General features: G+C 34.3%; 1 protein-coding gene across 1 annotated transcript in view; it reads right to left on the minus strand.

Annotated features, from left to right (window-relative positions):
* Positions 1–13,159, minus strand: part of CSMD3 (CUB and Sushi multiple domains 3) — a 693,764-nt gene that overhangs the window by 37,782 nt on the left and 642,823 nt on the right. Inside the window, exons 57-59 of the mRNA XM_026101199.2 lie at positions 12,097–12,270; positions 6,334–6,516; positions 4,484–4,660 (exon numbers count right to left, since the gene is read on the minus strand). Coding sequence (XP_025956984.2) covers positions 4,484–4,660; positions 6,334–6,516; positions 12,097–12,270 — 534 coding nt within the window. The remainder of the gene's footprint in view (positions 1–4,483; positions 4,661–6,333; positions 6,517–12,096; positions 12,271–13,159) is intronic.

Here is a 13,159-nt window from a genome sequence, read left to right on the forward strand (position 1 = left end):
TGTGCGGGCAACTCCAAATATCGCCCATGGTTTATGCCAAAGTTAGGTCTATAGTACTTTAATGAATGAGAGTGGTTGTGAAACCTCTTGCAACTTCTAGCATCAAGAGATAGTTAATGTGAAAATGAGGTACATCACTACAGTCTGAGAATTATGGTAGAACAGTTTTTTCTCAGATCTAGTCAATTAGATCTATCAATCTCTGGAATAGTTTTAATTTCTGGAATAGTTTTCCTGGAAAAGTGAGAAATCTTGAGACCTCAATGACCAAAAATTGTTGTTTTAATGAAAAAAAAGATTTTTAAAAAATTATCTAGTTTATAAAAAAAGGTAAGATAAAAAAAAAATGTAGTTTATACAAAATACAGCACCCAAGTGTTTGACAGTTCATTTTATAGTAAATGTGACAACCCCCTTACAGTAATCTCATTATTTCTGGATAACTGTGAGAGGCAGTTTCCTGGGCAAAAAGCACATCCTGGCTACTCCTGACTCAGTGCCAAAGCATAGCCCTTGTGCATGGCATCCCCTCTGTAACCTGGTTTCCAAAAGGAGAAAACCCCTGACCATGCCTGTAGTGCACTCTGGCCAGGTCCCTTGAACTGAACAACTGGGGAACTGAGGCACCAGGTGTACAGTATATCTGCTCTACAGTTTATCACCATCTGAGTGAGCAAATACTAATTAAACTGTACGTATCAAATCTCCTGAAAGTCAAAATGTCCCATGCAGTGGGGGGTCTAAGGATGTGGAATAGACTATAGAACATACTACAAGGTTAGCTGGGTTAGTCTACAGTTAGCTGGTTCTGTTTAGGCAAAGAAAACCAGAGTTCAGCCTATTTTGTTTCACCTAGAAATACAGGATTTTTTTTGAAAAGTGTTATAAAATTGTAGATTTTTCTTCGTCATTCTTCAACAAATACAGACATGTCAAAGACAGAACTGTATCTCTTAGTTACAGGAGTATGTTCACATACTCTGCATGTTTTACCTTTCTTTAGTTCAAACATTGCATGTACTGTGATTAATGTTGCAAATTCAACTAAAATCATCCTTGATATTTTTGCAGGTATACTATTGTTTCAATGGGATTACAATATAATGTCCATGCCTTTATCCTTTTTTTCCCTAACCAGTTTTTCATCACTTTGGATTTTCCTGTATGAAGCATATTGTAAATAACTGTCTTACAAATTTAAAGATACTGTATGTCCATACACCGTACATGCTCAAGCAGTGCCACAGACAACCCATTTACTTCAGAGACTACTGAAACTTGTTTGCCTTGTTTTTTTAAATTCAGCAATAATTGTGTTCCCAGCTTTCTCACTCATCTTCATTACAACCTCCGTTTCTTACTTTTGCTCATTAATATATAATTTTTGCTTCTTCCACTGCTGCTATAAAAATTTTGTATCCTTTCCTGCCACTGACAGTTTAAGGTCTGTCCGTCATACTACAGATCTCTAGATTCCTCTGCCCTCTCAAAATTCCTATCTCACTATCACTAACATTTCAAACTATATCTGAAAAAAAAACACCCTGCTGTTCTTACCCCTGTTTTTGTCCTTCTGCACTTATCTTTGTTAGTAATCTTTGTCTTTCTATAGAATAAGGGTTGCATGAAAGCAAAGGTTTAAGGGAGAAAAAGTATCACTCTCCATAGTGCTGTGTTGTTACAACAGAAGTATTTGTAGAGCTGGATGAGGAGCAGTAAGAAACAGATCCTTTCACCCTTCTGTCTTTCTTACACTGCAGCATTTGACTTTCAAAGAAAGAAAAAGAAGTTGTAAGCAGAAAACCTGGATTTTATCTGGATATTGTTTTTTGTATGTAGTGAATAGAACCTTAACTAAAAGAAACATGTCATAGCTAACTAGCAGGCTCAGTGGCAGCTTCTGAAGTTCAGAGATTCATAAATGGGACTGAAACAGTCCTTGAGAGGTCAGACAGTCCATCCAAGGACCCAAATTTGGATCACCTTTACTTAAGTCAGTATGGTATGTGAAAACCAGCTTAAATTGTGAATGCTGACAGGTAGCAGATAATGGTGTGTTGGGGGTGAATGATCAGAACTGAACTTCTGATCTCTCAAGCAGAAGCCTGCTACTTGCAAATTGCAACAGGTATGGGCTTGTTGTAAGTTTTGATAATACTTGGACTAAATAAAAGTGGCATGTCCTGAATCTTCCAATTAACAGAGACAGAACCAGGCCGATCATGCATTGTGCTTCTGCACATAGGCTATTTAGACTAGAAAACTGGGGGCTTCGGGGTCCAGAAAGAAGGTGGTGAAGATCCTGGCTGGAGGAAAGATCCTGGAAGTTGGGGAAGACCCTGGAGATGGAGATGTGTGGAGATGAATGCTGAAGGTGCCCAGGGACCTTTGCTAGTAACATCTGAGGCTGGTAACTGAGAGAAGCAGCACAGCAGGAACTGGCACGACTTTGCGCCCAAACTGCCCACACCAGCAGTGGTCTCCCTGAACATAACACTGCAGGTGTTACATGACCTGTTATCCAGCTATTTAGCTAACATGGTTCATTAACTAGTTGTTTACTAGCTGTTAGCTAGCTATTAAAATTGAGATATTATCATAAGATGTAACATGGCAAGATGTGTATGATGAAGTTTGATATGTTCTTGTGTGTCTTTAGGTGGGGTGGGTATTTGTAGAATTAAAAGCCAGTAGAAAGGGACCTAGACTGGGCACGGGTTCTGGTTCTGGTTGCCCATGCTCGGCACAGTGGGGGTTGGACTCCAGAGGTGCCTTCTGACCTCAACGATTCTGTGATCCTGTCAAATGCCTCTGCATTTCTGGATATTTAGAGCTGCTGCTGTATCAGCTTGTATACAAGTTATAGCACCTAGTAGTGCCAGTGCATCCCTCTGGGAACTAGTCAATAGTCAGCAAAGATCAAAAAGACAGAAATGATGCTAGCTGAGATTCTCAGAGGTTGTACCTTTTTTGGTAAGATTTTAATTCCATCTTTCTTTTCAAATTCTGATGACTCTAGGGGATAAGCACAATGATCAAACTGAAGAGCCCTCAAAATATTATCTCTGGAATAAATATACGAGGCGATATACTTTTTAACATGTCTAATCATAACAGAGAACTGTATATTAGGAATGTCAATGTCAACTTGTCTAACACAGTTTAAATACCATTTATTAAAATTATTTATTAAATCAATAATAATTTGTTCTTCTATATATAATCTTCACAAGGCTTCTCTTGGTTTTACTAAGATATGTTCTCTCCTAGGTGAAATCAAGTAAGGCATTTTTCCTAGATTTTTTCTTTTTTTTTCTAGATTTTAAGCAAAAATCCCCAAATTCTATCTGAGTAGTGCTGTTTGAGAAGACTAAGTTCTAGCATGTCCTTCAGCTAAATGTCACTTTAAAATACAAGAAAAATAAAGATGCAGTTATTGTCGGTAAATATCTTTATCCTTGGTACAACTAATTCAATGATCTTTATAATTTGCAATAAAAGAATAATTAAACAAAAAACCCTAGACTTGCTCATAGATTTGCCAAGACTGGAAAAGCAGCTGTTCTCATGCTTACCATTAATGATGGATTTAAGGACAACAGAAGTAGAACAAATTTATTTTATCATCTTATTTTCTGGCTTTATTTGGGTTGCTACAAATGTGTGACGTGGCCTACTCTATAAATTCAAAGTACTAGTTTAAAGTATTTCAAAATTTTAAAAGTATCTTTAAATTTTATTTCTTTTTAAAAAAATTAAGCAACAGTTATACCTCTGATGATGGTATGTTTTATCAAAATGATAGGCACAGTCACATGTCACATAACTGTAAAATCTGTGTGTTATTAAAGGATGAACTAGGAAATGTAATAAAGCAGGAGCAGATGGACTTCGAAATAAACTGTTTCTAAATGTCTATTTGAATGTGAGAGAAGCTGAAATAGCTTCTGTTAGCTGACTAACCAAAGCAAGCATAAGGTTAATGAAGAGGCCAAAGAGAAGCTGTTGTGAGAGAAAGGGGCAACAGTTTTGACCTCAGAGCCACTGCAAAAAGAATTCTCAAGTGTTCATTTCAAGGTTTTTCTTTGTCTGCAATTCTCTTCAGGACCAGAATATTATACTACTAAGTTTTCATGACAAAGAAAAGTGATTGAATGAACAATATTTAAATATGACATATCATAAAATTTAAACAAGATTAAAAATATACACTAAGGAAGAATTAATGTAGGTAGCTCCTGTAACCATACAACTGCCTTAAGCTGTAACAGCAGACACTGTACTGTGTCTGTCTTTAAATCAATATATTCTCCATCTTCTAATAGCACTACAATTTTAAACATATTTTATGCATAAAATTATTTATGAAGCAGTTCAAGGAAAAGCTGGAGTCTTTTTATTTATTTGCAATCCACTTCTGTATTCTACTTTACTGTCTTTCAGAAGAGAAAAAACAAAACAAATCAAATTCATTGTGTCTTACTTGTGCAGTTTGGCAAGGATCCAGACCATGTTCCATTGGCAGTGCATTGTCTTACAGATGATCCAGAAAGTATGTATCCTTCCATGCATGAATAAATTACTGAATTAGAAAAGGTAGTTCCATCTATACGAAATACTTTTCCATTAGCAGTTGTCCCTGGATTGCCACACTGCACAGCTATAAAGTAAAATGTTAAATATGTATAAAATGTAGTCAGTAAAGAAAGTTTTTGAAATAGTAATGTCTAAGGACAATGCAGTTAATATTCCTGCTCCCAGTAGTGTTGAGGTGGTAGAAACTTCTGTTGTTGTGCTGAAAATACAGGTTTCACAACCCACTGACAAGGCATGATGTATAGGAAATAGCTGTTTGCATAAACTCTCATTTGTTTTTACCTTTTTGTATGTAGGGAAAAACAGTTTAGGAATTTAATTTAAAAAATCTGCATTAAAGGAAAGCTAGTTCAACTACAAACTCCAAACTCTAAGAAAAAATGCCTCTTTTATAATTATCATTGAAAAATTTTGACTCCTTAACATGTATGCACTATGATATTGTCAAAGTACATTTCCTATCTAAATCAAAGCACAGGATAGAGTCATACTATTATTTCATGGGCAGGTAAGCTTGCCCATGTAAGTCTGATGTTTCCCAGTTCTTCAATGCTCAGCTTTGAAATCTGGATGTGTCTTGCTTATGTAATTACATATACACATCTGACCTATATGACCAAAGCTAGAACAGTATCAACCTCAGTACCACATTCACACTCTCAAGAAATTTTTAGAGTAAAAATTAAAATAAAAAGTATCTTAAAATTTAAAACAACAACTTCTAATTCATTTTCATAATCGATAAGATCAAGAACAATGGCAGGAATTTGATTTTGGCTAATCATATCCCTAGTGAGAGTGTAACCCACAAACACAAACATATATATTTACTTTGTGTCAGGGTGGCAATCATTCACTAGAAAGGATATTACAAAACCAGCTTGTGAAATAAGTTTTTAAAAATGAGATGACTTTCTCATACCGATAACACAGTCAACAGCGATAAAGCAGATAAGAAGAGAACAGGTTTTTAAATTATTTTCTTCTATTCGGGAAGCTTTCCTTTCAGGAAGAGAATTGTTGAAAATTATTTCCTATTTTTGAATCAAAACGATTGAGCTAACAAATGATTCTCTGTAAATATACTGTTAGTTCTTTCTTTTATGGTGATACACCTTACTTGAAATTTTTAGACTGAGTTATTCCAAATAAACTTGTTTCAACATTTCATTTTCTGTTGAAAAATAATCAGAAGGCAATAGTATTAATCAGTAAACACAATTTGCAAAATGATCACTTATGACATGTATCTAATGAAATGCTGATATTGTAATTTCTGTAAAAGTCAGATCTTTTTTCTGTAATTCAGATGCATTACAGTTGTAATTCAAGATCAAGTGACTGTGACCTTTTTAAGGGAAAAAAAATCTTTCAACAAGAATTAAGTTCTACAGGCCTTATCTACGTCTTTTTCTGTCTAGTTATTTAAATAGATGACACACACAGCTTGATGCTGACTCAAGATTGAGAAGAAATAAAGAGTACAATATATTTTTTTTCTCAAAACTCTGAAAACACACCATTTCTTGGGTAACAGGAACTGATTTCAAATTAGCTCACTTGCCCACCTGAAGCCACTAGTATCTTGTAACAACTTTTTTGAACGGTTTGAATGGTCAGTCCAAAACCCCACTGTAAATCATTCACATCACAAAACTAGCAATGTAATATTGTTTTTCTGACTAGTATTTTTTTTAAAAAAAAATTTTTAAAAAGTGTGGCTTTTCTGTGGCTTACCTTTGCACTCAGGTTGTCTTCCTGTCCAGCTTCCGTTTGCCATACATGTTCTTTCTTCTGAACCATGGAGAATATATCCAGTATCACAGCTGAAATGTACTGTGCTTTTAATTTTAAAACTGTTCTCTTCCCTAGACCCATGACCTGGGATACCTGGATCACCACAAGACCCAGCTGTATCACCTGGAATTTAAAATGCAGAGATTAGACTAAGTATGAAATATGATTATAATACTGTATTTAAAACATATGTTTATAAATATTAGATACAGACAGACATAGATAAAGATACAGATCTGTGTGGGTGTGAGTGTCTGGAATTACAAAATTACTTGATTCTCAAAATGGTTCAGTATTACTGATTTTATATAAATATAGAACAAAAATAAGAATTATCTCAAGGTTCTCTTTAGATCATGATAAATTTTGCTGACAGAATCATCAAGCAAGAATAGGCAAACAAATAGGAAAACCTTGGTCATTTTTCATTCAAAATTAGGAATTCTGAGAAACAGCAAGGTCCTAGTCATAAAGATAATTTTCTTGTTTGTACATCCAGTATTCATAAAATACTTCCTATTTGTATGATACCATTAGAGTTGCAACAGTTTTACCACAGAATTAAAGCTGTAGTCAACAACTTTATGCACATATGACATCAAATATTTCCATGATTTATATGAGTGTTGAAAATTCACTTCAAGATAGCCTGATAGCTAAAATCTCCCTCTGCTAGAAATACTTAAGCAAATTCCAAGTTGGAAGGCTTAAGGTTTTGGACCATTTGTCATAGATCAAGGTTAAAATAATCTGCATTTTAATAATAGTAATAGTAATAATTATATATAAGATTATATACCTAAACTTGTATTTGTGAGTCAAAAAAACCCCTGATTAAAAAAAAAAAAAAAAAAAAGTGAAAACTGTTAGGAAGCTTTAGATGATTTACTGTTTTTGAACATCAGGTCAGTTGTTTACATCTCTTAATAAGTACTTAAGATCAACTATTTTTTAACCCTGATATTTTATCTTTTTAAAGGTCTTTAAGCTGGTAAGTAATAATAGAAATAAATAGACTATGGTGTATTGTATTGCTAAGTGTTAACATGAAAGAGTCAGATCCTCATCTAGAATTCTTGGATTTGTACTAATTTAAAACTATTTACATTTTGGCCCATGGCTATTCAACCTATGGTTTTCTGTGACAACTTGCAAATAAACTAAATAGTCTCTTATACTAAAAATAATTGAAAGATCATAATGTTTCTTAGAGCATATCTGTATATTAAGAAGAAATATTTTAAGAACCAGCTAGTAAGCTTTAATTCAACTACTGAAGATTATCTTATTACAGGTTTACATTACAGAAAATGATATTAGAATATTTGCATAAATGATGTAAATAATGTTTTCTGTAGAATGACTATGCTTATTTGGTATTTATCTAAGTTTAAACATCAGTCATCCTAAGTTGTTACACAGAAGTCGTAGACAAAGTCTTCTGCTCAAAATGCCCATAAGCACAAAAGTGACAAATTCACAGTAGACCTTTGGCATATATGGGAGGCCAGGACGCTGGAGTTACAGATACAGACTAGAAAAGAGTTGCCTTTGCCACTCAGTTCTGGGAGCCTCGCAGACGATGTGTGCAAGCTATACTATTGGAGTCCCTGGTTGGGCACCTCTTTTTACCAACAAAAACATGTACAGAACTGAATAGAGAAAGAAAATAAGAAGACTAGAACTTACATGGTTTGCTTGGAGAATTATAGTGCAAGAGTAAATACGGTTACACCAGTTGTAGTTTGACACATCCAAGAAGCTGAACAACTATTTGACACCTATGAAGCTGGTACATGAGCCAGCCTGCAGTTTTGCAGGTCATGCTTACTAAACCTCCTTTTTCCTTTCATGTAGGCCATGTTTCCTTTCTTCCCCACAAACTCAGGGGAAAAAAACATAACTGAGCATCTCATGAGCCGATCTGCACAAATACTGTAAGATTCTTGGAGAAAAGTACATGGCTCTGGAATGCCAGCCTGAAGGCTGGAGAGTTGCAGAGGATGGCAGAAGTCTGCTTGGAAATGCAAACTGGAACAAACTTGGGAGCTTATATTACCTGTCCACCTCCTTGCTGAAGCAGCTGGCAAAGTGGCCTTCTTGTGAATCGCTGCCAGGACCTTTAGGAGCCAATTTTATCACTAGTTAAGTTATCATGCTTAAACTGACCGCTTTCATTTAAGAATGGTCAAACAAGCTAATGTAGTCATACCTATTACATTGCAAACTTTTATAGTATGTATGTGCAGAAAGTACATGGTTCTGTGTATTTTAATGAATTTACCATTAGCGAATTATCTCAAGTGCATGTAAGAGCTAGCTGATTGCCTCACTCAAAAGCAGAGACTCTCAAGTTTAGGCTCTTTTCTGTTTACCCTCATGATTATGTGACACAGATCACTAAAGTAGCCTATCAGCCCCCTTTCAAAATAGATAAACTGTGAAGAGTTACAACTCCACAACCCAAATTATAGCAAGTCGAAGAACATGACAAGCTTTCAGTGGTCTTTCAGTGTTCTAATGTCCAAGCTACTTGGATGACTTATGATAGTTAAGTTTCAAAACACTTACTGCTACATTTTTTACATTAATTTACAATTGCACTTAAAGACATTTTGATTGTTATTTAAGAAATCCATATCCTGCATTTGCCTGTCTTATTTGTTTAGACTATAAAGAATTCAGGGTAGGCCCCATTGATTAGTCTACATTTGTACAGTGTACTAAAACTTCAGTCTTTAGCAAGTGACTTTCTTGGCACTACACCTAAAATAATTTTATTATGAATAAAATGGAAATAGGCTTTTTGCTGTGCAATGTATGAATTGCATATTCCTCTTGTGAATGAAATCATGTGTTCTTAACTACTGCCTAATTATTAGTGGGAAAAAATATTCTTTTAATCTGAGGGAGGTTAACTACCATCTCTTTTGATCGAAGATTACAGAAATATGTTTTCTGAAAGTAAGTGAAAATCACATCAAGAAGCAACAATGATATCATCTTCCACAATATCATAATAGAACATATTTTTATGACCTCATCCATCACAGAGATCTGAATAAGTGTTTTTCACAGTTGACTACGAACCGCTCTTTATCCACATTACAAATTCTCAATAGTCATTTAATTTTGATGAGAGGAGGGTATCTAGACCACTTAAGTAAGTGCACAACCAGTGCTGCACATAAGAGCAGTTATGAGTTGTTGCAAATTGCTGACTGCAGCTGACATGCATGTGATAACTGAAACTGTGTTTCTGAACGCCAGCAGGTATCAGTGGGACACCATGATTCTCTCTTTCTTTGAGGTGTGAAACAAAGTGCCATGTATCAACAAGGAAATTGTTTTAGGGATGATGTGACAAAAATTGCTCATATTATATTGACTCAGCCAGCATTGCCTGTTTGAATTCTTCTCCTTATATGAAAAGGACAATAATGCCTTATCTTCTCTCAGTCAAGCATTCTGTATTGTTTTTTATTAATATCACAAAGCACAATGTCCAAGGTTTGTCTACATGTATGAAATGGGGAAATCAATCATCAAATCTAGTTATGAAAAATGATTTCACATATGCTTGGATGCAAAATGCCTTGATCTGTATGATAAGCTGTAAATCATCTTAAAATGAGAAAGCATTACCCTTTGAAAACCAAGTCTTAAAGTTGTCCTAAGCTAGAATTCAAGCTTGGTAGGGTAAAGCTAAAGAAAATACCTGTACGCTGATACACTGCTACATAATCTGATTCACTATGACTCTCATTTGAATCTGTATCAAAGCAATGTCGCAGGGACTTGTCTTCAAAAAAGAGGCTTAATTTACCGAAAGAAAAAAAAACTGATTAGATCTGTGTATGCTCTATCCGTGTGCATAAAAATCATTACCAGAACTTTTTCATTTCATTTACATTTCAAGTGCTCATTGCAAGCCATTTGAACACTTATTTAACTTAATAACCAAATGACTATAGAACAGTTTTATTTACACTACAGTTTCTTTGATATTTTCCTTACATTTTCAGGCTTTGTATTTGTACCTCTTAATTTTTTTTGTTTGTTTCTTTAAACTTTAACATTTTGTTTGAATTCACAGATTAAAAGTTAAAGTTTTTGAAGAAATTTTCAGAGTTTTTTTGTTCATGACTATGAAAAACTACCTATAAATAGCTTCAGATTTATCCAAAAAGGCACATACCTACTTTCCCCAAAACAAATCATGTGTGTACAGTACTAGTTGTAAAAATATTTTTGATGAACCTATCCTGAATTTACAATAAAAAAGATATGACTAATTTATATTAATAACTTATTATTAAAAGGTTCTATTATTATTCATTAAGCTTTGATTTCTGGTGTGTAGCTCTGAACATCATAGCTTATAAAAACTTTGTCTTTGCTCCCTTTGATTTTAGTGATAGAAGGTTAAGGCATGAAATTAGATGCTCATTTCTGGTTTCTCAATCACATTTTATGTTATAATGGCAGATTGGTGGAAGAAGAGGGACTTACAGAGCTAGATAATAACATTTAGATATGTACCAAGAAGCACTAATTTAATATTTCTTATTAATTTTTAACCATTTCTGTGTCATAGTGTATAAAAATTCATATTCCAAAACTGTGGCTGATGTAAACAGTTTTATGCCTGAATACACAAAAGAGAAGAAGGCAGGAGAAACAAAATATATTTTGATGTGCAACAGTCATACTAATGCTGTAAATATCCTTGAATTTTTAATGTGAAACTGGCATAGCAGTACTGTCAGACTTGAATATCAGTTAGTATTCACCTCTTGCTTTTGCATAGCTGTAACTCAAGGGAGAATGTGTCCCTTGTTTTCTTCCGATTTCTTACCTTTGAAGATATCTGAGTACTTTAAATTTTATAGGTCTGAATAAGCTCAAAAAAAAGGATTTCTTAATCTATGTAATTCAAAGTACACGACAAGAAAAAAAAAATTCCGAGACATTTATAAGAATTAAAACTGATAATATGATTAATTTCTATCAGAACCTGTATAAACATATTTTAAGACCAGAAATGAGACTTGGCCAACCCTCACCAAATTTGTGTGACTTGGGTTTATATTTTTCACTTGATCTCGGTTGTTTAACTTAATCAAACTAAAGTTGTGAAACAGAACAGTCCTAAACTTAGAGGTGTTCAGAAAACATATCTTGACTTTGGTGAGGGATACTCTTAAAATGATTATCTGTTTTTCTCTCAAAAACAAGTATCCTCTCTTTAAATAATGTGGAGCCCTCTGGGCCTTATTAAAAGGATGGATGTATTATGCATTTAAGATATAACTGAGATGGTTTCAAGTCAGTAGTTATTTTGCAAGTTAAAAAAATGAACCCATCATCTTGAGGAGATAATGATGTAGGGTTTCCCTATGGAAATTAATACACTTACCATGAGTAACATAAAAAGTATGTTCAAAACAAGCCAGTTCCTTTCCCATTCCATCGAATGTGAAATTTCCTATTTGTGCTAAATGTCATTGTGAAAGTTCAGCTTCCCCAAATGATTTTCTTGTTAACAGAATTTTTAATTTCCTAGGGTTTTTTTTTTTTGCTTCTGTTAAAACAGTATTTTGGTTTTACTTTAAATTTTCCAATTTAAAAAATGGCCTTCTCACAAAACCCAGATAATTTCAAAACAATTTCAGGGCACTCTCAGTAATTCAAAAATATTACCTGAGCAATGAGGAAGAGATCCACTCCAGTGTCCATTTAACTGACACGTACGAGATGACTGCCCTAACAGTGATCGTCTACCTGTGCAGGTATAATGAACAGTAGACCCAAACGTATACTTATCTCCAGACAGCACCGCATTAGGAGGAACGCCAGGATGGCCACAGTCAATCACTACAATGCATAATTATTGGAGATAAAAAAAGGTTATTATTACTGATCAAACAACTCCATACATAAACTTTGCGAAGAGGTTGACCTTTATAAGGCTTGGAGGAGGCGTTTAAAGTACGTGATTAGAAACACAAAATATATTAAGGAACAAAAGCTGTAAAGCAAGTGTTTGTAGACCTCAAAAAGATACTTTATGTCTAGATATTGATATCAAAAAGTGGTTAAATATACTTTTACATTTCCACTCAGATGAGCCTTGTGGCATGAATGTGCACACGTGCTGATCTACCTAGTCTTCAGAGAAAGAATTCAGGAAGAGAGTACATACAAAAGTCACTGCTGTACAAAATACCCAAACTTGCATCTCTGATGCATTGGTCCTAAATCATTGATTATGAAGCCCACTAGGTTTAGAAGAAGGATAATGAAATTTCGCTATCAGCTTTATTGCTAACTGCTCATGTACTAATTCCATACTGATTTAAGTTTTGGTAACTTAAAATTTTGGTTACTTAAAATTTTGTATGTCAATGAATAAAATACTTGTTTAGATATTTTTAACCAATCCTATTCCTAGGCACCCTCAGTCAATGTTAACTGCACAGATTTTGCAGGGAATTCCTACATGATCCCAATCTTATAAATGGTCAAGGATAAGATCCCTACTCGTTTGTCACCCTGTTCCTTTTCATCAGTAATTACTAGTTATTTTCATACTGTGATTAATATTAGTACTCATAATTTTTCCACTTCTGTGATTTCCTCTTACAGATTGCACAGAACAGCACGCAACAGTTAGTTTATACACACCTAATTCTTCTAGCTGGCTTAAATGTCATAAAGTACTTAAACTTAGCACAGAAAATTGGAAAACTTAACATGGTATCTT

This window comes from Dromaius novaehollandiae, chromosome 2 (genome assembly GCF_036370855.1).
Source record: "Dromaius novaehollandiae isolate bDroNov1 chromosome 2, bDroNov1.hap1, whole genome shotgun sequence".
NCBI classification, from domain to species: Eukaryota; Metazoa; Chordata; class Aves; order Casuariiformes; family Dromaiidae; genus Dromaius; species Dromaius novaehollandiae.